The sequence below is a fragment of the Podarcis pityusensis genome (assembly GCF_964106645.2).
Source record: "Podarcis pityusensis genome assembly, chromosome: 16".
NCBI lineage: Eukaryota > Metazoa > Chordata > Lepidosauria > Squamata > Lacertidae > Podarcis > Podarcis pityusensis.
In genome coordinates this window covers 18,513,981-18,537,561 of record NC_138041.1, presented here as the reverse complement: position 1 = coordinate 18,537,561, position 23,581 = coordinate 18,513,981, and the positions used below count along the sequence as shown (strand labels likewise).

Here is a 23,581-nt window from a genome sequence, read left to right as displayed (position 1 = left end):
TGAAATCTTGGAGGTAGGGGGTTGAAGACTCACAGGCCTGGGAGCTAAATGTAGCCCTCCAGGCATCTCTTTCTGGCCCTCTGATCTCTCCCCCAGGACACACCTCTCATCCTGGGCGTTTCTGATTGGTTTGAATGTGTTCTAAAATGCCGATAGATAATGCTCTTGCTTGCCTGCATGGAGGATGAAGAGGCATTTGAGTGTGTTTACAAACTAGCCTATTATCCAAAGATGAAATCTGCATTAGTTGCTCTGCACCATGTACTCCTTTGGCCTGCCCTCCACCGGCATTTTGCTCTTGGAAGGCTGTGTAGAAGGGACTGTGGATAGCTCAGGCGGTAGAGCATATGGCTTAATCTCAGGGTTGTGGGTTCAAGCCCCACGTTGGGCAAAAGATTCATGCATTGCAGGGATGACTCTCGTGGTCCCTTCCAATTCTACAATTCTGTGATTCTGTGGCCCTTGGGCTTAAAAGATTATTTGCCCTTCTTGGGAGGGTCTAGAAATCCTTATGGTAGGAAGATTTTTTTTATTAGTAATTATTATTTATTGTTCATAGTAGGTAAAGGTAAAGGGACCCCTGACCATTAGGTCCAGTCGTGACCGACTCGGGTTGCAGCGCCCATCTTGCTTTATTGGCTGAGGGAGCCGGTGTACAGTTTCCGGGTCATGTGGCCAGCATGACTAAGCCGCTTCTGGCGAACCAGAGCAGCGCACGGAAACACCGTTTAGCTTCCCACCGGAGCGGAACCTATTTATCTACTTGCACTTTGACGTGCTTTCGAACTGCTAGGTTGGCAGGAGCAGGGACCGAGCAACGGGAGCTCACCCTGTCGTGGGGATTCGAACCACCGACCTTCTGATTGGCAAGTCCTAGGCTTTGTGGTTTAACCCACAGCACCACCCGCGTCCCCCATTGTTCATAGTAGTTTTGATTAAAACCAAAACCTAGAAGGATTAACAGGAATAGTAAGGGCAGAGAAGTGTGTGTGTGATGTGCATTTTGTCTTAGCTACTGTTTTTGGATTTATTTATTTTTAATGTCAGTAGTGAGTTCATGAACCAGGAAGAGAGTTTGGTCTTCAGCTTGCTGTGGTTTGTCCTCCTAGTCAGGATGAACCTCGTGGCAGTCAGTGAGAGGATGTCTCTAGGACCAAATAAATCTTGATTACACGTCTCTGCCCAGAATGAGGCGATGAGCTCATGAGCCTAAGATTGCAAGTTGTGTTCATACTTTATCTGCTTCTTGGCTGTAGCCCTCTTCAAGCAATCTTTGGGTGCTATGGACAAGAGGGGTGGTGCTGGGCTCCCTAAGCTTCACACCTTTGCATGTTGAACAGGAAAGTCTGAAGGGGATTACAGGTGGTACCTTGGTAGTTGAACGGCTTAGTTGTTGAACAAATTGCCTCCCAAACGTTGCAAACCTGGAAGTGAGTGTTACGGTTTGCGGACGTTTTTTGGAAGCCAAATGTCCAGCATGGCTTCCGCAACTTCTGATTGAGTGCAGAAAGCTCCTGCAGCCAATCGGAAGCCGCACCTTGGTCAGATCAAAGGCCTGTCTAGTCCTCTGGGAAGGACAGCTCAAGCAGGGCATGAGGACAACAAGACTTTCCCCACTAGAGATTCCCAGCAACTGGTATTCAGAGGGTACCACCTCTGATACTGGAGTAATGTACAGCCATCATTAGTAAATATGTGACAGTGACCCTCCCTCCCTTTGTTTACTTAACACTCAGTGGGTTGTGTGTGCCAGGGTGTGTGTGTGTGTGTGTGTGTGTGTGTGTGGGCACCAACGAGAATGCTTGTTCTATTGCCAGCCCTAGCTCAATGTTTCCTAAACTTCCAATCTGTGATATGGTTTAAAAAAAGAAACAAAAACTTTCCACCGTTCAAAATCAGTGGATACCTGATGGAGGTTGTTTATTTGACTTATTTTGCTTTTGTTTGCTAACATGCATGTTACTAATTTCATGTTTCATGTAAAGATTTGCAAAGTTTTTCCATTCACCCAAAGTACCTGAGATCAAATGTTGGCATGGGTTAGAGGAAAATCATAAAGTTCACTTAGGCTACAATCCTATAAATAAATAAAAAAATAATTGTCCAGTAACACCTTAGAGACCAGCTAAGTTTGTTCTGGGTATAAGCTATCGTGTGCATGCACACTTCTTCAGATACACATGAAAACTTATACTCAGAAAAGACTTAGTTGGTCTCTTAAGGTGTTACTGGACAATTATTTTATTTTATTTTTTATTTCAACTGCGTCAGACCAACATGACTACCTACCTGAATCTACAATCCTATAAACGCCTAAGGTTACGCCCACTGAGTGTAATGGAACTTACTTCTGAGTTGACATGTGCAGGACTGCACAGCAGGTTTTTAAATGTTACAAACATATTGAAATCCTGACTTCAAAATTATTTTTATTACATTCCTTGTATATATTTTAAAGTGTGACTGTTAACTAGTGTATATGTTTCCTTTCATAGTTTTTAAAGTAAAAATATCACTCAAAACTATTTAACATATTTATTTTAGCAGTTCTTAAGAGCTATGCACATAAAATATATGTACTTTCCATGGAAGTTTAGCTGGAAAAACAGTTGGTTACAAATGTGATTTTAGACTTGACTAGGTTTCTCAGTTGCACTTGTTTTATGCCACTAATTCATATTTTTTTAAAAATGATGTATTTCTTAAAAGTGGGTTTTCTGCCCAAATTTTCTGCACAAGTCATGGGCATTTTTTCTCTTTGGATGATGCTCTGCAGAGAAGGTTTCTCCCCTCCCACTCCCCACTGCTGCTTCCGGTTGCTGAAGCATGTTTGTTTTCTGACTTCAAGGCAGAGGTATGCCAATTCATGGCATGAAAGGTTTACTTAAAATAATCTCCTGTCCTTGGCTAAGTAAAACTGGTTCTCCTCCATTTGACGGGAGACGCTGGGAATTGGAACTGGCAACTTTCTGCAGTTGCAGAGCATGTGTAATTAAGTCCCCGAGCCTTGCAGGAGCTTTACACCAGCAGCTCATGCAAAACCAGAGTGTGGGCTTCTCTGAGGGCAGGTAATATCTACTCTGATGCATCTGTTGAAAGTTAAGCATTGTAGGGTGAAGAACTGTGCTTCTGGATGAGTCAGTGTTCCGGGCACACATCTCCTGAGGGCAAGTAATCCTGCCACATTGCTACAGAGGATTATTAGGTTGCTTCCAGTAGCGCATTGTTGAGGTCTGGTAGTATGACCCATTAATTCCTCACCCCACCTGGAGGCTGGCTGGAAGGAAATTAGGCCAGAGAATGACCCGTGGAGAGAGGCAGCCTCCTCCAAGTCTGGGTAATCCTCCTTCAGGACAGACTGCCCCATGCAGTCACACCCTGTGCAGCTGAAGCTGCCTGCTCCCCAGTGTCAGGAGGGGGCTGGACCAGAACAACAGCTCATTCAGAGATGCAGTGGGAAACCTCCTCCCATGTCTAGGAAACTAGGAAGCTGCCTTGAATAAGCCATAAATAATAATAATAATGATAATAATAATAATAATAATATTTTATTTATATCCCGCCCTCCCCAGCCGAAGCCGGGCTCAGAGTGGCTAACAACAGTAAAAGTAACACAGCATTCTAAAATCAATTCAGAATCAAATTAATGGTTTAGTATTGCTTATGCTGACTGGCGGTGGCATGCTAGGGCTTCACCAAGTGATATTTTCCCAGTGACCTTCTGTACGCAGAGCAGTTACAGTGCCACTGAGCTGCATCCCAGAGTCTAGGGCCTCACAGGAATCACATTAATGTAGCTTAATTTTCCACCGCACATCCTTTGGGACTGATTTTTAATCAGAGCCCTCTCCAATCCCAGTTGGGTGCTGAGAACAAGAGAGGGTGTCTTTGGTTTTTTATTTTTGGCTTTTCCACTGCAATGCCTTCCTCCTTCCCATAAATCTCCCCCAGAGACACCGCATAACACTGTGAATAAAATTGAGAAAATGCAATGCCCGACCCCTGGTTCTTTCCAAAGAGGCCCCTCGTCCTTTGGCCTGTTCTAAATTTTTCATCCTCCTCCTCCCCGCATCTTCTGCTGCATTGTTTCTTAAGAAAACCCTCTGCCTCCCTCCAAACAAACCTTGGAAGGAGGGTGGGGAGAAGGCGGGGAGGCAAGGGAACACTCCCCCCCCAGTTCCTCCCCCCCTTCTGCTTTAGTTCGCTTTGGATGCTGGCCTGCAAGCTCTCAGGCCTTGTTGCCATCGCCTAGGCAACCAGGGTGTGCATGTTTGCGGGGCGAGCTTTTGTTTCCTCTTGTGATAAATGTGCAAGAAAACCTCCTGGCATCTTGCACAAAAGGCCACTCTCTCCCCGCCGCCGCCCGTTCTTCGTCCTCTTTCTTTCCCCTCTCCCCATATTCCCCATTTCGTCTCTTCGAGGTGAAAGAGTTTGGACAAGAGCAAAAATTCCATCTCTTCTCCTCACTAAGCACACACCCCACTTCCTTCAGTGACATGAGTCCTATTCCCTGCCTGCGCTTTGGAGGCTGCTCTGTGAAGGGGGAGGTCTGCTGATTGCACATAGGCCCTCCCCACAATTGGGAACCCCACAGCAACAGAGCGGGATAAGGCCTGCCCATGTGCCACAACCCCACCATACCGTTGTGTACTGTGAGGGTACTGAGAGTTGTGATGAGACGCTGCAACCCCCTAATTCCTCTTCTGGAGCAACATTTCCCAGAGTGGTTTATCAGTTTCCTCCTCACAGGGAACCTTGCGAATTGTAGCTCTGTGAGGGGGACAGCGGTCTCCTAACAACTCTCAGCACCCTTAACAAACAATGGCTCCCCTCCCAGAATTCTTTGGGAGAAGCCATGACTTGATAGTGGTACCATAGTTCTTTAAATGCATACCCTCCAACATTTGTCTGATGAAAATAGGTTCTTATTATTTAATTAAAATAATAATGATAATAATGATAATAATAATAATAATAATAAGCATACATACATACATACCCACCCCACCCATCTGGCTGGGTTGTCCCAGCCACTCTGGGCAACTTCCAACATATAAAAAACCTTATAAAACTATGTAGAGTTGTCTTCAGATGTCTTCTAAAGGTTGTATACAGTGGTACCTCGGGTTAAGTACTTAATTCGTTCCGGAGGTCTCTTCTTAACCTGAAACTATTCTTAACCTGAAGCACCACTTTAGCTAATGGGGCCTCCCGCTGCTGCCACACTGCCAGAGCACGATTTCTGTTCTCATCCTGAAGCAAAGTTCTTAACCCGAGGTACTGTTTCTGGGTTAGTGGAGTCTGTAACCTGAAGCGTCCGTAACCTGAGGTACCACTGTAGTTACTTATCTCCTTGGCTCTGAGGTTGCATAGCTCCCTACTCTGCAACATTTCTCCGATGAAAATAGGGATGTCCTAAGGAAAAGCAGGACATTCTGGGATCAAATCAGAAACTGGGATGGCTTCCGTAAATCCAGGATGGTCCCTGGAAAATACATGTGAATGTATGGTGTCGCTGGCCCATGCTGTGCTCTGCCTGCTTTTACCCCTCACGCTGGGAGCACCCATGACTCTGTGATCAATTACATCCATGTCTCTGTGTGCTGAAGACCCCATGTTCAACCCCTGCCATTTCCAGCTAACTGGATATCGGGGAGTAGAACTGGCTGAGTCCTTGCTGAAACACAGCCACCTCTGGTCAGAGAAGATGCTCTGCATGGTTGCCAGTTAGCCTGACTTGGTTGGGAGAAGACCCTTCTCATGTAGACAGTCTTGTTTGCAGTTTAAGCCGGCCTTAGACCAAGCCAGGTGATTTGCCCACCTAGCAGCTTCCTGAGGTATCAGGTAGGAAAATGTCAGATTCCATTTAGCTGAGGAGGACCTGGGATAGAGTCTGGGAGATTCTGCATGCCGAGAGCAGGCTGTTATTCTCAACCAGGGATGGGGACAACCCATGGGGACTCTCCAGATGTTGTGGGACTCCCAACTCCCATTGGCCAGGCTGCCTGTGGCCGATGGGAGTTGGAGTCCCACAACATCTGGAGGCTCCTCATCCCTGCTCTGAGCTGGCCTGTCCCTTTGCTGTCTTTAAGCCCAAAGCAGAAGCGCCGCGGTCTTATTTCTTAGCCATACGGTTGATTGCACATTGAGGACATTTTGCCTCCTTTCATTCTCCTCTTAGCTTTCCCTTTCTTTACACACACACACACACACACACACACACCCGGTTTCCCATAAAACTATTGCCAAGGAAGCCTTGTAATCTGGGGAAAGGGTGGGGGCAACTCTTCCATCTGAAGCCTCTTGCAGTCCTGCTGTTCCAGAGGGGGGCCTCTGGCGCTTTGTGTTTGGGCTCTGTTTTGCTGAGGCGGCTCAGCATGGTCTGTTATTGCTGCTGCTGTTGTGTTTTGGCCTGGTCAGACTCGGGGATGGAGGACGGAGGTCCATTTTGCGGAGGGGGAAGCTGAAGACCATGAGGAGGAAGAGATCAATAAAAAAGGGCTGGTGTTAGTCAGGAGGACTCAGCTGAGGGAATGCACGATCAGCACAGTGTCGGTTGAGCAATGGGAATTGGCTTGAGCTGTTCTGTTAGTTGCATGACTTTGCATGCAGTTAAAACAATTATTTTTGAAGCAGGCAGGCGGGGAGGAGTATCCTGCTTCTGGGTGATTCGCACACGTGGCAGCACAGCACCTCTGTGAATGGGGAAGGCCTCTTCTAAGGAAAAGCCTGTCGTCTGCAGTTTTTTAAAACCAATATTTTTAATACAAGTCATTTTTAAAAATAGTCATCTATCTTGAAAAATTTATGTACCCCCCCCTTGATTGCAAGAAACAACCTCCAAAGTGGTTTCAAAAAAGAATAAAGTATCAATGAAATCAGTTAAAAAGCAGCAGTTTAAAACATTTGAATAATGATTAAAATCAAAGGTAAAATGATAAAGGGCTGCCCAAATAATTGGGGACGCTGTTTTTGTTGATTTTTAAAAAAATCTTCTGAATCAGTGTTCAGGTTTTTTGGGTTGCTGAGCTCTGGGCAAGCCAGGGGAAGAAGGGACTGTACCTTGGAAGTAGAACATCTGCTTTGCATGCAGAAATTCCAGGTGACATCTCCAGGGAGGTCGGGGAAAGACTCCAGGCTGAAACCCTGGAGAGCTGCTGCAGTCAGGGCAGAACAGCACTGAGCTAGACGGATTAATAAATCACTTTGAGGGTTTTTTCCCTACAATCAAGTGGCATATAAATTTTATGAAAGGGATAAAAAAGGCAGACTTTGTAAAAGGTAACTTCTGACATCCCTAGAGGAACATAGTCTTTGCCAACTCGTGCCTTCCAGATGTTTTGGACAACCAGATCCATCACAGAAACATAGAACTGAAGAGTTGGAAGGGGACCCTCAAGGGTCATCTAATCCAGTCTCACCTAAATCAGTCTGATAGGTGTTGTAGTCCCAAGGGACAAGGGCTGATGGGGAGTTGTGATCAAGAACATCTGGAGGGCCGCAGGCTGGGGGTGGCTGCTGTAGTGTGTCTTGCATTGAGTGGCTTGCCCAAGGCTCCACCGGGAATTAGTGGCAGGGCTCTCCTCAACCCCTTGTCTCTGGCTTTCTCATTTTGATTTCCAAAGAAGCATTGGTGTGCTGCCTTTATTATCTTAACTAGCTTCAGGTGCTGCTGACTTGGCATGGATCCATTCCGTAGCTGCCATCTTTAATTGGTCCATGGCCTTCCCCCTTGCCTTTGTGTGCCGGGGTGTGTTGCATGTAAAAGGGGCGTTTTTGGATCAAAACCCGGATTGGGCTGTTGACTTGCCCCGCTGCAGGTAGATCCAGTTCTCCACCTGCCACAGGCAAAGCCCTCTTTGCACTCCTCCGACAGAAAACTTAATAGGCCTTTGCTTTAACCCTCTGGCATTGCGCAGAGCACGTAATTCTCCCTTATCTTCCTTTTGAACTGGGGGACTCCTTGGCAGTGGTTTTGGGCGTGAGCTTGCAAGGTGCGCTGGGGTGGTCGACCTGTGATTCAGATTCTCGGAGAATCTGGAGAGAAGTGGCTGAATCCATCTTCCTTTGGGGCCTGCCCTGCGGGGAGGGAGGGTGGTGGGACACGCCTTGTTTGTTCCTGCAGTTGCTCCCCCTTTCCCTTCTCTCCCCCTCTACCATGCACACATCTGCGCTTTTGAGTCTGGAATGGTGCAGGTAAGTCGTACCTGGAGGCCCTGAGAGGAGAGAAGTGGAAGGCCTGGTAATTAAACAGCAGCTGGGCACCATCAAAGCATCACTGGTGGAGCTGCTCCCCACCCCTGCTTTAGGGACCCGCACCCTGCACTGAGGCATGTGACCCATTTGAGGAGCAACACTGAAAGCCCATGTAGGTTTCCTGCTTGTTTTGGCACCTAGGTCCACATCTGCGCTCCTTACTCCCAAGGCCGGTAGCAGAATTAGAAACTCAAGATATATAAGCTAATTGCCAAATGGCACCTTAAATCTAAGTTACGGTCTCCACAACGGATTGTCTAGTCACCTTTTTTAAACGATGAAACAACAACAAATTTCATTTATATACCGCTTTATATTTTAAGGGGGGGGATCTCAAAGCGGTTTACAACACATTAAAACATCAAATAAAACAATGCAGAAACAAATAGCAACAAGACATCTGCACAGATTAGCTGCCTTGTGCGGCGAATGAGAAATCCTCACCTTTGGCTACAGGAATGCAGCTTTTTGCATTTCCTTTTTTAAAAACCTGCCTCTGTGCAGCTTGTTTTTGGAACAAGTCCCCCTTTTTGCGTTGATAAATTTGGTTTAAATAGGTTGCAGGGTTGGTGACCAAAAATGGAGTAGCTTAGGTTGGCCAGCATCCTGTGACATCATTTGGGATATGTGTGAGGGAGTCTTTCCTAGACCAGCTACTGGTGGGGGGTGGGCTGTCTGTTTGGCTTGCGTGGAATGGAGGTGGCAGAGCCCTCCTGTTTGGCCTGCTTGCTTCCTCTTCCGAGGACTTTACTAGCTCAGGCCAGAATTAATGTCTCTCCCCCCCCCCCCCAACGGCACTGTGAAGAGCTGACAGAAGTACTTGTGATGGCCCCAGGGTGGTGAGATTGCCCACAAACTGGGATGAGGTAGAAGGAGAACAGGCTTCTTCCCCAAGACACTAGAGGGATGTGGATAAGATAATAAACAGAGCACACAAGAAGGCTGCCTCAGATCCTCTTGTGTGTAATAAAGGCCAGAGTTCGTAATGACATGCTTGCATCTCGCCTCTGCCTTCCTTGGTCGTAATGGGAGCCTGTATCTCCTCCAGGATGCAAGGGCCAGCCAGGTGTTTTCCAGGACACTCCTGAGGGAGGCTGCAGGTGGAGGCAGCAACCCCCATCTGTTGATTGTCCCCAGCGTGTAGTATGCAGATATTGACTGGGCGCTATTATTATTATTATTATTATTATTATTAATTCCCTTCACCCTAAGGTTGCAGGGCAGGTGACAGCTATTAAAACACAATATTAAAAACAGTTTAAAACAACTTACAACCACAGAAAAAAATAAATAAATATGCATCTCAAATGTCAAAAGCCAGGGTAAAGTGATGCATTTGACAGAAGCTGAATAACGAAGGTGCTGGATGCATCTCTCTGCAGAGGGAATTCTACAACTTAGGGGCTGCCACAGAGAAGGCCCTCTCCCGAGCTGTCACCCCCTGAGCTTCTGTGGACCCCAGCCAGGAGGGCCCCCCTCTGCTGATCTTAACACCCGAGGGGGTCCATAGGGAAGGGAGGCCTGAATCTAAGGCTTTAAACACAAACACGAACACCTTAAATAGGGTCCAGAAATTAACCAGTGCAGGTGTTTAAAAACAAGGGTTATCTGAGAACTAAACAGAGCCCCAGTTCTGGGCAGTTGAAGTTTCTGAGTCGTCTTCAAGGGCAGTGAAAGATTCCTGCATTGCAGGGGGTTGGCCAAGATAGCCCCCGCGGTTCCTTCCAGCTCCACAGTTCTATGATTGTTTTGTGGAGCCCACGACCGTCTCTTATATTTCCTCGTGAGCCCCAAAGCCCCCAGACTTTGAGGACCTCTCACCCTCACCCTGCTGACTGCAGTAGCTCTCTGAAGTCTGAGGCAGAGAAGATCAGAAAAGCTACCTTCTACCAGCTTGGACTGTTGGCTTCTCTGGCCCAGTATTGCCCACTCTGGCTGGCAACAGGGCTTCAGGCCGTGCGAGGGGCCTTGCTCCATTCCTGCCACCCTGTGGACCTTTTATCTGGAGGTGCGACTCAGAGGTGCCTCTATTTCTGCTGTTCTGGCCCCTCCCCTGGGAGAGGGAAAGAACCTGATCTGGCAGGTTGGGGTTTTTTTTGGAAGGCCCCTTTGCCGAGCCGGCTGGGATTCCTCCCAGAGCGCCAGACTTGCCCGGACAAGAGTCCCGAAGCCCTGCGGTGGGCGCGTTTGCCTTGGATGGCTGATTCCTTGCCTTGGCTCCAACCCTGGGCTTGCTCTGAGGCAAGCGATATCTGGAGCAGAACATTAATGCGAGCATAAGTCATGTGAAACGCTCGTCATTTTGCAACATTGCTAATAATCAAGTGGCGCTGTGCATTTGTGTATGTGTGTTGACTTCTGGTTGCCTCAGCCTCCCTTCCCTGGAGCTGTTGAAAATAACTGAGCAAGCACAGTAAGGTCCTTTCTTGTTTGGGGTAAGATGTTCCCGCTTCCAGGAGAAGCTTCTTTGTAACCCAGACAGTCGGATTTAGAAGCCCAGGCCCATTTTAATTCTCCTAATAACCGGGTCTGTCTAATCACGTGATGCTGGTGAGGGCTTTCGGTATCAAGGAAATCTTGTACGTGAAACTGGGATCTGGCCTACGCAACTGAGAATTTTTGTGTGGGTACGGAGATGGGGAGAGAGCTTTTTTGAGGGGGGGATGAGAGAAAAGCCTGAATGTATTGAGGAAAATTATGGGGTGTGTCACTCTTTTTTGAATCGGGATCTCTGTGTCCATAGTTCCTATTTCTGAGACAATGGCTTCTAAAGTAAGAGTTGATTGTTTGGGCTGGGGAGGGGCTGGTTTCTTACTGGGGCGGATGCCTTGAAAGAAGTCCAGTAGCTAGTGGACAGAATGATTTAGTTGAGATTTGTGCATTGCAGGGGGTTAGACTAGAATTGGTGGCAAGGAATGGCTGACCACTGTCATGGGGGGCTGTTGACCCCAATACAGTGCTGCCTTGGTTTAAGAACAGCTTAGTTTATGAACAACTTGGATTAAGAAAACTGCAAAGTAGGTGTTTTGGTTTGTGAGCTTTGCCTTGGAAGCAGAACATGTTTCGCTTCCTGTTGAGTGTAAATTGAGTCCCCCACTGCTATGGGAAAGCACGCCTTGGTTTAAGAACGCTTTGGTTTAAGAATGGACTTCTGGAACGGATTAAGTTCATAAATCAAGGTACCACTGTAAAGCAAAATTTCCTAACCCCCCTCGAATGCCTTACACAAAAAGTTAAAGTAGACACAGCACTGGGTGCAAATCTTTCTGTTCAGCAGCACCCTGATGGGAATGCACATTGTCTCCTTCCCCAATGTTCAGATCGATAATTTCAGGGGGAAGGAGGGGGAAGCAATGATAAACTCTCCTCAGCTGATCTACACAGATTAAATACAGGGCAGGGCTGTGTGTGAATGTGGGTTCGTTACACCTACTGCTGGCATTTCGGCCCCAGAGGGCTGCCCCCAAAAGGTTAGTGGGGTGACTTCCTGCAGATCTGGAGATAAGCCTCTCCTCTCCCTGCTCCTGGTGTTTTACCTGTTGGGGATGGGGGTGAAGGAGGAAGGAAGCACCTGGATTTATAGTCAGTTTAGGTGTGACACAGACCTCCTGGTATATCCAGCTTCCCCGCCCTCCTCTGCGCAAACACATTAAAAAACAAACCCCTGCAGGTGGAATGCTAGCATATCAGGTAGAAGGGTTCTAGCTTGAAGTGCTGCTTTTCTACATGCGGGGTCCTCTTTTCTTTGTCTTTTCTTAGTAAATATGCATTAAACATGCCACTCCTTCAGCTGCAGATCATACCATATGCTCTCTCCCGACTTGTCTCGAGGGCTGGGCGTGATGAGCATGGTTAAGCAGTTTCTGCCTCCCTCCTTCTGCAGGTGCCCCCTTTTTTTCTTCTAAGACGAGCCCAGCTAGCCGATCAAAATAGAGTCCCTCAAGGTGAAAGTTGACTTTCTGAAGGTGCCCCTCGGCCTGAAGAAGCCCACTCTGAAAGAGGCAGCGGCTGCCTTGGCGGCTGTCCCGGGGCCTGGGAGACCTAAGTCCATCAACGTGGACCGCTACAAGGCGCGGCGCTCTGACAACATGGACAACGAGTCTCAGTATTCCGGGTACTCCTACAAGTCCGGGCATTCCCGCAGCTCCCGGAAGCACAGGTGAGTCTGCCGGCAGGCTGCACCCTTGGGCCTCCCGCTTTGAGCCAGGGGGAGCAGTTGGTTTAAACCAGGGTTTCCCAAAATTGGGCCTCCAGTTGTTGTTGTACTACAACTCCCATCATTGCTAGCTGGCAGGACCAGTGGTCAGGGATGATGGAAATTGTAGTCCAAAACCAGCTGGAGACCCAAGTTTGGGAAACCATGGTTTAAATTGTTGCAGTGAGCTCTCATGTGGGGCTGCCCTGGGAGACTGCATTAATGTACAAAGCTCTGAGTAACTTGGGTTCAGGGGGTTCCCTTGTCTCTGCCCACCTTGTGTCTAGGAAGAGGAGCATGAAGTACTCTTGCACACAGCTCTGTTCTTCGTACACTCTGCCTTATTATTATTATTATTATTAAATTTAATTTTAAAACAAGTCATAATAATAAACTCCAAACAAATTTAAAAGTTATAATACAAATTTGTTCATTGCTGCAATGTTACAAAACGATGACAGTAAGCTTTAGTTACACATTACTGTATCGAATCCACTGTGCACCTCAATTTTCAAAACCTTGAAACCAAAAGCACCATCAAATCTAATGCACACCCTAGTTTTGGTGAGTGAATTTGATCAAGAAAGATGCACATTACACTCGAGTAAATAAGAACTGGAAATGTTTAATGAGCAAACATGACAATAGGACTGGGCAGTATATTGATATATTGTCCAAAACCGGTTTGAAGCTCGTATTGTGACCGGTTTTATAGTTTTTGACCTGGCAATATATTGCGAAAACATTGTGTGTGTGCATGTGTGAGCTCAGTGGGTTAAGGGCCTGATTCTGTTCAAGGCACCTTCCTGCGGGTCCAACAGCTGCAGAACTGTGGGGCTGTGTCTGTAGGCGACTGCAAAGACAAGATGGAGGACTTGGTGGGCTGAAGCTGCCCTGAGGCGCTGAGCAGGACAGTGTCCTATTTCCTTCCATGGTTCTCAGCGTGCATCTCTTCCTCCCCTCTGCCCATTGCAGAGATCGACGGGAGCGGCACCGTTCCAAGAGTCGAGATGGGAGTCGAGGGGACAAGTCGGTGACCATCCAGGCCCCTGGGGAGCCCCTGCTGGACAACGAGTCAACTCGAGGCGACGAAAAGGTGAGTGGCTTGTGGCCAAGTAAAGAGGGAAGCCCCCCTGCGAGGGCCAGTGGCCACCACCTCCTGCACATCACCTCCTGCACATCAGCCTGGATAGCTCAGTTGGTTTGAGCATGGTGCTGATAACGCCAAGGTTGCTGGTTCGATCCCCGTATGGGACAGCTGCATATTCCTGCATTGCAGGGAGTCGAGCTAGATCAGGGGTCAGCAACCTTTTTCAGCCATGGGTCGGTCCACCATCCGGACCTCAGACCATGTGGTGGGCCAGACTATATTTTGAGGGGGGGGGATAAACAAATTCCTATGCCCCACAAATAACCCAGAGATGCATTTTAAATAAAAGGACACATTCTACTCATGTAAAAACACGCTGATTCCCGGACTGCCCGTGGGCCGGATTGAGAAGGCGATTGGGCCTACTCCTGAGCTAGATGATCCTCAGGGTCCCTTCCAACTCTAGAATTCTGTGGAGCTCTGTATTTGGCGAGTCTCCTAATTGGATACAGGTTTCCTGCCCAAAGTGACTCGCAGGCAGGGAAATTCTATGTGCCATGCTGCTGGTGGATCCTATAAACAAATGGAAATGTTCTTTATGTAGTCAGTCATTTATTTATTATGGCAGTTGGATATGGGCCATATTCTTGTGCTTATAAACTGAAAGACAAAGGAAGGGGAAGTGCTGGGGAAGACTTCGAGGAAGGAGATCGGTTTGACAGTGCCAGGATGAGGAGTCCCCCCCCCCCATTTGCCACCCATGGATGAGGGCAGTGCATTGGGGCCACCGTTCTAGTTTAGCCCTAGTATCAATAAGATACTTTCGTCATGCTCCAACTGAAGTTAAAAGCACCTGTTAGCAAGAAATGTATCAAAAAGCCCTTGGCAATAGGCTTATCGGGGATCAAAAATATTAGGACAGAGGTGCACATGAAACACTTAATACAGAGATAGTCCCATCTGGCCCAGCCAAAATGATCAAGGGGCTGGAGCGATGCTCCTAAGAGGCAAGGTTTTGCAGCATCCGGAACTTTAGAGGAAGTGTGAGTAAGGGGTGACACGAAAGAACTTTATGAAATTATGCACGGCATGAGGAAGATGCATAAAGAAAAGTTTTCCTCCTTCTCTCATACAGTGGTGCCTCGCAAGACGAAATTAATTCCTTCCGCGAGTTTTGTCGTCTTGCGATTTTTTTCGTCTTGCGAAGCACGGTGTCGGGAAAGTTTTGGAAAAGCTTCAAAAATCACCAAAGTCTTTAAAAACCTCAAAAAAGGCTACCACACCGCGTTCTATGAGTTGCTCCTCGAAGTCAAGTCGCAACTGTATTAACAGTGTTAAGAAAAAGGAAACAAACTTGCAAGACGTTTCCGTCTTGCGAAGCAAGCCCATAGGGAAAATCGTCTTGCGAAGCAGCTCAAAAAACAAAAAACCCTTTTGTCTAGCGAGTTTTTTGTCTTGCGAGGCATTCGTCTTGCGAGGTACCACTGTACTAGAACTCTGGGACATCCCACACAGTGGAATGTTGGAAGGTTCAGGGCAGACAGAACCTTCACGTGGTGCAGAAACTATTCAACTCACTCTCATGGGAGGCAGGGCTGACTTTAGAAAGAGGGATGGACAAATCTGTGGATGTTAAGGCTATCAACGGCTACTGGCCACTTTGTCTCTGCTCTGTTTGCCTCCATGGTCAGAGGAAGCAAATGCTTCTGAATCCCAGTTGCTGGAAAACTGCAGGCGTGAAGAGTTGCTCTTTTTGCTCAGGTCCCATTTGCAGGTTTCCCATTCAGGCATCTGGTTGGCCCCTGTGAGAACAGGACGATGGACTAGATGAGTTATTGACCTGATCCTGCAGGCTCTTACAGGCGTGTGACTAGACAAGGGAGGAGCAGCACCCGTCTGCTGAAGTACACATGAAGAAGCTTTCAGGCAGAGTCAGTCCACCTGGCCTGTTCCTCTCTGCCCTTACTGGCACCTATTTGTAGCAGAGGTGCAAGAAGGTGTCCTACCATGTGGTGTCTGCCTGCTCCCTCACCTGCCCCTGCTTGGCCCTTTCCCTTCTTTTGCAGGACGACAACTGGGGAGAGACCACCACAGTGGTGACGGGCACGTCTGAGCACAGCATCTCCCACGATGACATCACGCGCATCACCAAGGACATGGAGGACAGCGCCCACCTGGACTGCTCCCGCCACCTGGGTGTCTCGCTGGGCGGGGCCCTGGCCCTCCTCTCCTTCCTCACGCCCTTGGCCTTCATGCTGCTGCCCCAGCTGCTGTGGGGGGAGCGGCTGGAGCCTTGTGGGACACCTTGCGAGGGGCTCTTCATCTCGGTGGCCTTCAAGCTCCTCATCCTCCTGCTGGGCAGCTGGGCCCTCTTCTTCCGCCGCCCCAAGGCCTTCTTCCCGCGGATCTTCGTCTTCCGCGCTCTCCTCATGGTGCTCGTCTTCCTCCTGGTCGTCTCCTACTGGCTCTTCTACGGCGTCCGGATCTTGGACTCTCACGACACCAACTACCAGGGCATTGTCCAGTATGCCGTCTCCCTGGTGGATGCCCTTCTCTTCGTCCACTACCTGGCCGTGGTTCTCCTCGAGCTGCGGCAGCTCCAGCCCCATTTCACCCTCAAGGTTGTCCGCTCCACCGACGGGGCGAGCCGGTTTTATAACGTTGGCCACCTCAGGTGAGGAAGGGCTGCAGTGGAGGGTGCACAGTTGGCGGTACAGCTTGTTCTGATCATGATGATGATGACAATGACCTGCCCTTTGCCAGCACATCCTAGGACGGGTTACAACAATTTAAATTTTTTTTAAAAGGTTCAGACACGTTACATTCACAAGAGTAGAGTGCAGCATGAAAACACACATCTTGGGGTGCTGAAGGCCAGGATTGATTTGTTTGATTGACTTCAGTAAGATTTTTTTAAAAAAGATACATCTCCCATCTGACAGGTAAACAACTATTTGTTGTTGACATCCCCTTTCCAGGGGAGTTTTTAATGGCTGATGTTTTATTGTGCTTTAAACACTTTGTTCGGAACCGCCCAGAGCAGCTCTGGGGCAACCCAGCCAGATGGGTGGCATATAAATAATGAAATCATTGCTATTGTTGTATTATTAAAATGAATGAAATAAGTAACAGGCTGCGGGCACTGGAGACTCCATTAATCAACCAGTCAATCAATTATGCTTCCCTTCATCTGAGGACCCCCTTTTCTTTCTCTGCCTCCTTGCAGCATCCAGCGAGTTGCTGTGTGGATCCTGGAGAACTACTACCACGACTTCCCGGTCTACAACCCGGCCCTCCTCAACCTCCCAAAGTCTGTTCTCTCCAAGAAGATGTCTGGCTTCAAGGTGTACTCCCTTGGCGAGGGTGAGCGATCCTGGCTCTCTGAATCATAACACCGTAGACTTGGAAAGGGACCCTGAGGCTCATCTAGTCCGGTGTTTCCCAACGTTGTGTCTTCAGCTGTTTTTGGACTACAACTCCCATCATCTTTAACTAGCAAGATCAGTGGTCAGGGATGATGGGAATTGTAGTCTGAAAACAGCTGGAGAATCAAGTTTGGGAAACACTGAGCTGGTCCAACCCCTTGCAATGCAGGAGTGTGCAGCTTTCCCATATGGGGATTGAATCTGCCTCCTGGGCATTATCAGCACGGTGCTCTAACCAGCTGAGCTAGGTGTACATGTGAAGCTGCTGCTGCCACGCCGCTGTTCTCATCCTGAAGCAAAGTTCTTAACCTGAAGCACTATTTCTGGGTTAGCGGAGTCTGTAACCTGAAGCATATGTAACCTGAGGTACCACTGAATTATGTGAGGTGGGGGTTACCTGCCCCCCCCCCCATATTTTATTCAAGTTGGTACCCCAGCTGAGCATGCAGTGGCCGCTCTTCCACTGAATTATGCTCCCTCCTCTGGTCCCCGTCCCCCCCGCCATCCTGCACAGGCCTGCCTCTTCACTGCTGTTTCCTCTCTCCTCTTTGGCCACATTCACACCATACATTTAAAGCACTATGATACAACTTTCAACTGTCATGGCTTCCCCCAAAGAATCCTGGGAGCTGTAGTTTGTTAAGATTACTGAGAGTTATTAGGAGCCACCCCCACCCCCATTACTGTCCCAGAGTAATATTTCCCAAAGTTTCCTGGAAAAAGAAGAATGATTGTTAAGCCACTCCGGGAATTGTAGGAGGGGAATTGGGATCTCCTAACAAACTCTCAGCGCTCTATGTGTGATTGCAAAAGGTGGTGGCCAGAATTTCAAGCCTTCTTGATTCCCTTCTCTGTTCCCGTCCTCCAGAAAACACAACCAACAACTCAACAAGCCAGTCGCGGGCTGTCATTGCTGCAGCGGCACGACGGAGGGACAACAGCCACAATGAGTATTACTACGAGGAGGCTGAGCATGAGCGCAGGGTGCGCAAGAGACGCGCAAGGTATGCACAAAAGGGGGTGGCTGTGTGTTCCTGTTCGTCCCACAGCAGAGAAGAAACTGAGCTTGGCTTGCCAAGTCCTTACAGTTGACATTATGCACTGTAAAATCCTCGAGGCAGAGTTGTGAAATTTATGGAAATTCTGGGAAATCGTTCAGTGCTGACTTCCCTAGCGAACCTAAACTTGTTTCATCGGTTTAACAACTTAAAATGCATTCGTTTTATACACTAATGGCTTGTGGAATTGTGTTGTTTTTGCACATTTATGAAATTCACACTGCAACCTTTCCTTCCTTCTGCAAACGTTCTGATGCCTTTTGCTCCTTTTCCTTCCCTCCACTCCCTCCTCTCCCCTCGCTGTGGCTTTGAGAGGTGAGCATGCGATGGGTTCCGCAGTCCATGGCTTACTATATCACAGGACCCCTCTTGTCCCGACAGGCTGGTGGTGGCTGTGGAGGAGGCCTTCACTCATATCAAACGGCTCCAGGAGGAGGACCAGAAAAACCCGCGGGAGATCATGGACCCGCGAGAGGCAGCGCAGGCCATCTTTGCCTCCATGGCCCGGGCCATGCAGAAGTACCTGAGGACCACGAAGCAGCAGCCGTACCACACGATGGAGAGCATCCTGCAGCACCTGGAGTTCTGCATCACACACGACATGACGCCTAAGGTAGCAAAGGGAGATCAGAGGGCCAGCCGAGATAAATGGCTGTCCTGTTAATGTTATATAGGATTCTTCTACAGAAACTGCATCGTATCCCCTAAATTATATGTGGGGCAGACCTACTGAAATTAATGGGCCCAAGAGAGTCATGCCCATTAATTTTAATGGCCCTTGATTAGGATTAATAATGGTGTGCAACCTAGAATATTTGGGTGTGGGTATGTGTCCGAGAGGGACGCGGGTGACATTGTGGGTTAAACCACAGAGCCTCGGACTTGCCGATCAGAAGGTTGGCGGTTCGAATCCTGTGACGGGGTGAGCTCCCGTTGCTCGGTCCCTGCTCCTGCCAACCTAGCAGTTCGAAAGCACATCAAAGTGCAAGTAGATAAATAGATACCACTCCAGTGGGAAGGTAAACGGCGTTTCCGTGCGCTGCTCTGGTTCACCAGAAGTGGCTTAGTCATGCTGGCCACATGACCCGGAAGCTGTACTCTGGCTCCCTCAGCCAATAAAGCGAGATGAGCGCCGCAACCCCAGAGTCGGTCACGACTGGACCTAATGGTCAGGGGTCTCTTTACCTTTACCTATGTGTCCAAGAGTCACTGTTGTTGCTATGCCATTTTGGCATAGTTAAGTAGAGCTGTTCTGGATCATAACAAGGCTTGGACCTGGTCCGTTGTCCTGACGGCAGCAGCCCATCCCATAGTTGCATATCCCCATCAGCCAGCATTCAGAGATAGACTGCCTCTGAACTTGAAGATTCAAATTTAGCTCTTTAAAAAATGGCTTTTCTTCTGTTTAAATAATAACACTCAGCAATTTTCCAAAGTGACCTTCAACACTGAGGAAACCCAGACCCTAGCCATTCAGGCTTTAAAGCCCAAGAGCAGAGGCAACCTCCCCCAACTTATGGGGCCTTCAAATGTCTGTTTGGACTCTTCTCTCTCATCATCCCTGATCATTGGCTGTTGCTGGCTGGGACAGGTGGCTTGGGGAAAGGCTGGGTTTATCTTTTGATTTTTAGTCTTCGTTAATTAATGTGGTAGCCACCTTTTTGAAGTATAACAGAACGGTGGGATATAAATATTTTTAGTCATTCCAGGCTTTTGTGTATGTGTGCGGAACCTGACTGCAGGTGTCTGAGCTATAGAGGAGCCAAAAGCGCTTTGCCCTCATTCAGATGGCCTACCTAACAGGGGTGTTGTCATGGGGCCAAGTCTCAGTGAGGGCAGTAGCTTCCTGCTTGCCCTAGCACTACCACCATTCAAATATATGGGAAAGGGGCAATAAACAGGTTCCCAAATGCTTGTTTGGTCTATAAGTCTGAAAGTGCTAAAGATACCTGCTCCAGAGACTGTTGGCTTAAAAAAAACAAAAACACACCAATGGCGCCCCCTAGCAGCGTGAAGCATGTTTGCAAATACTGTTAAAGTTGGCCCATGCTGCTTCTTGGTGACTCTCCCCAGCTTTTGTAGCCTGCAAACAAGCGCTAAGCTCTTTCAAGCAGGATTTTAGTTTTTGCCATGTGTTAGGCAGTGCAGTTGAATTGGAGTTGGAGGGTGGGGGTTACATATTTCAACTTAAAGTAAAGCTTCATTCATTGGATATTGGATTGTAGGATATTGCCCTTACATTCAGAGCCAGATTACAGATTCCTTGACATGATAGAAGTCTATTAATGACATGATGGAAGTTTGCAAAATTATGCAGGGCATATAAAGAGAGGACAGAGGAAACATATTCCTCCCCTCTCTTGCAACACATGTGGACCCTCAGTGAAGCTGAAGATAGTAGTAATAATAATAATTTTATTATTTATACCCTGCTCATCTGGCTGGGTTTCCCCAGCCGCTCTGGGCAGCTTCCAGCACATGTAAAAACATAACGTCAAACCTTTTAAAAGTACTTATTCATGGAGTGCACAGTTAAACTGTGGAACTCTCTCCCACAAGAGGCAGTGGTGGCCACCAACTTCAATGGCTTTAAAAGAGGGTTGGACAAGATTCATGGAGGGAGAGGGCTATCAATGGCTATGAGCCATGATGGCTGTGCTTTGCCTCCACGGTTGGAGGCAGCAATGCTGCTGGATTCTGGTTGCTGGAAACCAGAGTGCTGTTGTGCTCGGATCCTGCTCGGGGGCTTCTGTTTGGCCACTGGGATAACAGGATCTGGACTCGGCGGGCCATTGGCCGGATCCAGCTGGGCTCTTCCTCTGTTCTTAAGACTTGTCCTTTCGCTCTTTTCTGCCTGCAGGCCTTCCTCGAGCGATACCTGACGGCTGGGCCCACCATCCAGTACCACAAGGACCGCTGGCTGGCTAAGCAGTGGACTCTCGTCAGCGAGGAGCCAGTGACCAACGGCTTGAAGGATGGCGTGGTCTTTGTCCTGAAGCGCCAGGACTTCAGTCTGGTGGTGAGCACGAAAAAGATCCCCTTCTTCAAGCTCTCGGAGGAGTTTGTGGACCCCAAGTCACACAAGTTTGTGATGCGGCTTCAGTCAGAGACCTCCGTGTGAACTGAATCTGGGGTTTAGGGGCTTGGATGCCAGAGGAGCGATTTGCGACGGGGAGCAGCCCTGGTGCACAACACCTGCCTCGTAGGAATTTAGAGGAGATTTCCAAGCTCGGGGTTTGGAAAGAGGCATTTCCACCAAGTTTTCCTTCCTGGAGTTGGGAGTTTGCACCTACGACTTTACATCTTCTGATGCTGCCATCGATGGACCTTTCTTCACAATGCCAGTGGAGGGGTGGGGTGGGTGGATGTGCCCCCTTTTTTCTTGTACCTCCTTTTTCATATTTTTTTGGTAGCAAAATTCCCAGGAGCCCAGAAGGTGTGCAAGTGGAAAGGATGGTATCTTCCCCACCCTCCCCCAACCCCTGGCCTGGTCCCGAGTGAAGTGATTGAAATTTATGGTGCCAAATTTTAAGGGCTAATTCCGTTCACTGTCTTCACCAGCATCGCCAAACACAGTTGTGGGTCTGAGGAACCTTCTTGAATGTTTGTTTGGTTGTTTTTTTTTTAAAAAAGAACACAAACCGACTCTAACCTCACAGTTCTGGCCTTGGAAATATCACCTGATGCTGTTGTAGTGGTTGCCGTCCATCTTCTCTCGTTCTCTGTGCTTGCACAAGACTTTTGCGGAGTCCCACGAAAGCAAATGCCTATGGATGGTAGGCTTGTGTGGCTGCTATTTTTTGTAATCTTCCATCATTCCGTGGCACATGCAAAAAAAACACCCAACCCAGCCAGCTCTCCCGAATTTTTGCAAGTCCGATCTAAAACCATCCTGTTTCAACTTCCTCTGGGGTATTTCTCTGACTCAAGTTTTTAAACACACAAGGACACATTTTGGGGGGAGATGGGGTGAGGTTTTTAAAATGGTGACTTGTTTTTGTTTTTTTTTAAGATGCTGTTCTCTTTTAAAGGACATCCTGTGTGTTGTAAATAGTTGACTTCTCTAGGGTGACCCAAACTGTCTCCTGGCTGGGTCTTGTCTCCTTGACTCTTCCCTGTGGTTTGACCCTTGGTTTGACTTGAAAGAAGGCTGTTACATTCTGTAGGACTTGGGTATAAGCTGAGAAACTGACCCCCCCCCCCTTTCTGGAGTGTGAGAGGCTTCTTCTTTTGCACAAGCCCCTTTGAAATGAACGGCAACCCCCACGAGCGGGTGAGCGTTCCTGTTCATTTTGACAAGGCTTCTGCAGGGAAACTGCCCAGTGGACCCTGCCCTCTTTGAAAACCACAGCAAAATGCCATGAATTTCAGAGTTCTGGAGCAACCTTGCTCCCTCCACGTTGATTTTTTCTCTCCAGATCCTCACTATTACGTTTTTTTATTTTTTATTTTAAAAAAGCAGGTTCTCCCCTTATAACAGCTGCACTGAAGAAAATGATCCAGTGTGAGAAATGGGCAATTTGCAGCTTTGCTCTTCAAGCAGGCCAGCTTTCTGTCTGTGTTGTGGGGTGGTTTGCCTCCACTCCACCTTGAACAGCTTTGGTGGAGAAATAGAACATCTGGGTGAAGCTGCTATCTTACCATCCCAGAAAGGAGCCCCCTCCTCCCCTGTTAGTTTCCCCAGGCAACCACCCACCCTGCCTTGAGCTTTCATGCAGCTCTGCCAGCCGCCTCAATGCCTTTTGGGAAATCCAAGAACAAAGATGTTGATTGGCTGCCCCCGCCGCCAGAGCCTGATGAGGTCACACTGGGCCGTAACTCCCATCGTCCTCTTTGTGCTTTAAATGTTTATTGTTCTGTCTGGCTATTTCTTCTGGAAGAAATTCCTCCCTGCCCCCCGCCCCCCCCCTTTGCTACAAGGAATATACCTCAGGAGTTTTTCTGCCGAGGTTCTTTCCATAGCTGCGCTGCAGTTTCAACTTACCTAGGGTTGTTTTTAAAAAAATAAAATTAATTATTATTAAAAGTAGGTGTCGGGTTGCTCTCAGACTAATTGCAGTGTGAGAGCCGCTCAAGCCTTCTCTCTTTGTGGGTGGTTCTTCTTGGGGGGGTTTGGTAAGGATGTTGGGGTAAGAAATCTCAAATGGCATCTTTGGCCAGGCTCCTCCCCTCCAGCCATTTTAGACTACAACTCCCATCAGCCTCAGCCCATGCAGTTATGCTAGATGTGGATGGTGGGCGTTGTAGTCCAAAACAACTGGAGGGCCACAGCCTGGCTAGGGCTGTCAGATTGTATCACTGTGATGTTTAAATTTTATTTCACTGTGATTTTTTTTATTGTGTCATTTTTTATATATATTTGGAGCACGATCCAGCCAGAAGGTGAAGCACTTTCTCAATTATAATTCCCTTTGAGTACAGCATCTCTCCTGTTGAAACCAATGTGCAACGCTATGGCTGGATTCTGCCTTTTTAAATTTTAATTATTAAAGGAGGACTTTGAAAAGATGTTTTCTTAAGTTGGATCTGTCCGGTTTCGGGTGGGGCGGGAGGTGAG

At 48.1% G+C, this 23,581-nt stretch overlaps 1 protein-coding gene across 1 annotated transcript in view; it reads left to right on the top strand.

The window, feature by feature from the left end:
* The window catches only part of VANGL2 (VANGL planar cell polarity protein 2), a 40,941-nt gene extending 17,409 nt beyond the window's left edge, over positions 1 to 23,532 (top strand). Inside the window, exons 3-9 of the mRNA XM_080984259.1 lie at positions 12,140 to 12,415; positions 13,427 to 13,547; positions 15,608 to 16,215; positions 16,768 to 16,904; positions 17,835 to 17,970; positions 18,406 to 18,637; positions 20,885 to 23,532. Of these exons, the coding sequence (XP_080840385.1) occupies positions 12,345 to 12,415; positions 13,427 to 13,547; positions 15,608 to 16,215; positions 16,768 to 16,904; positions 17,835 to 17,970; positions 18,406 to 18,637; positions 20,885 to 21,145 (1,566 nt within the window). The 5' untranslated portion in view covers positions 12,140 to 12,344 and the 3' untranslated portion in view covers positions 21,146 to 23,532. The remainder of the gene's footprint in view (positions 1 to 12,139; positions 12,416 to 13,426; positions 13,548 to 15,607; positions 16,216 to 16,767; positions 16,905 to 17,834; positions 17,971 to 18,405; positions 18,638 to 20,884) is intronic.
* Positions 23,533 to 23,581: the final 49 nt, after the last annotated feature.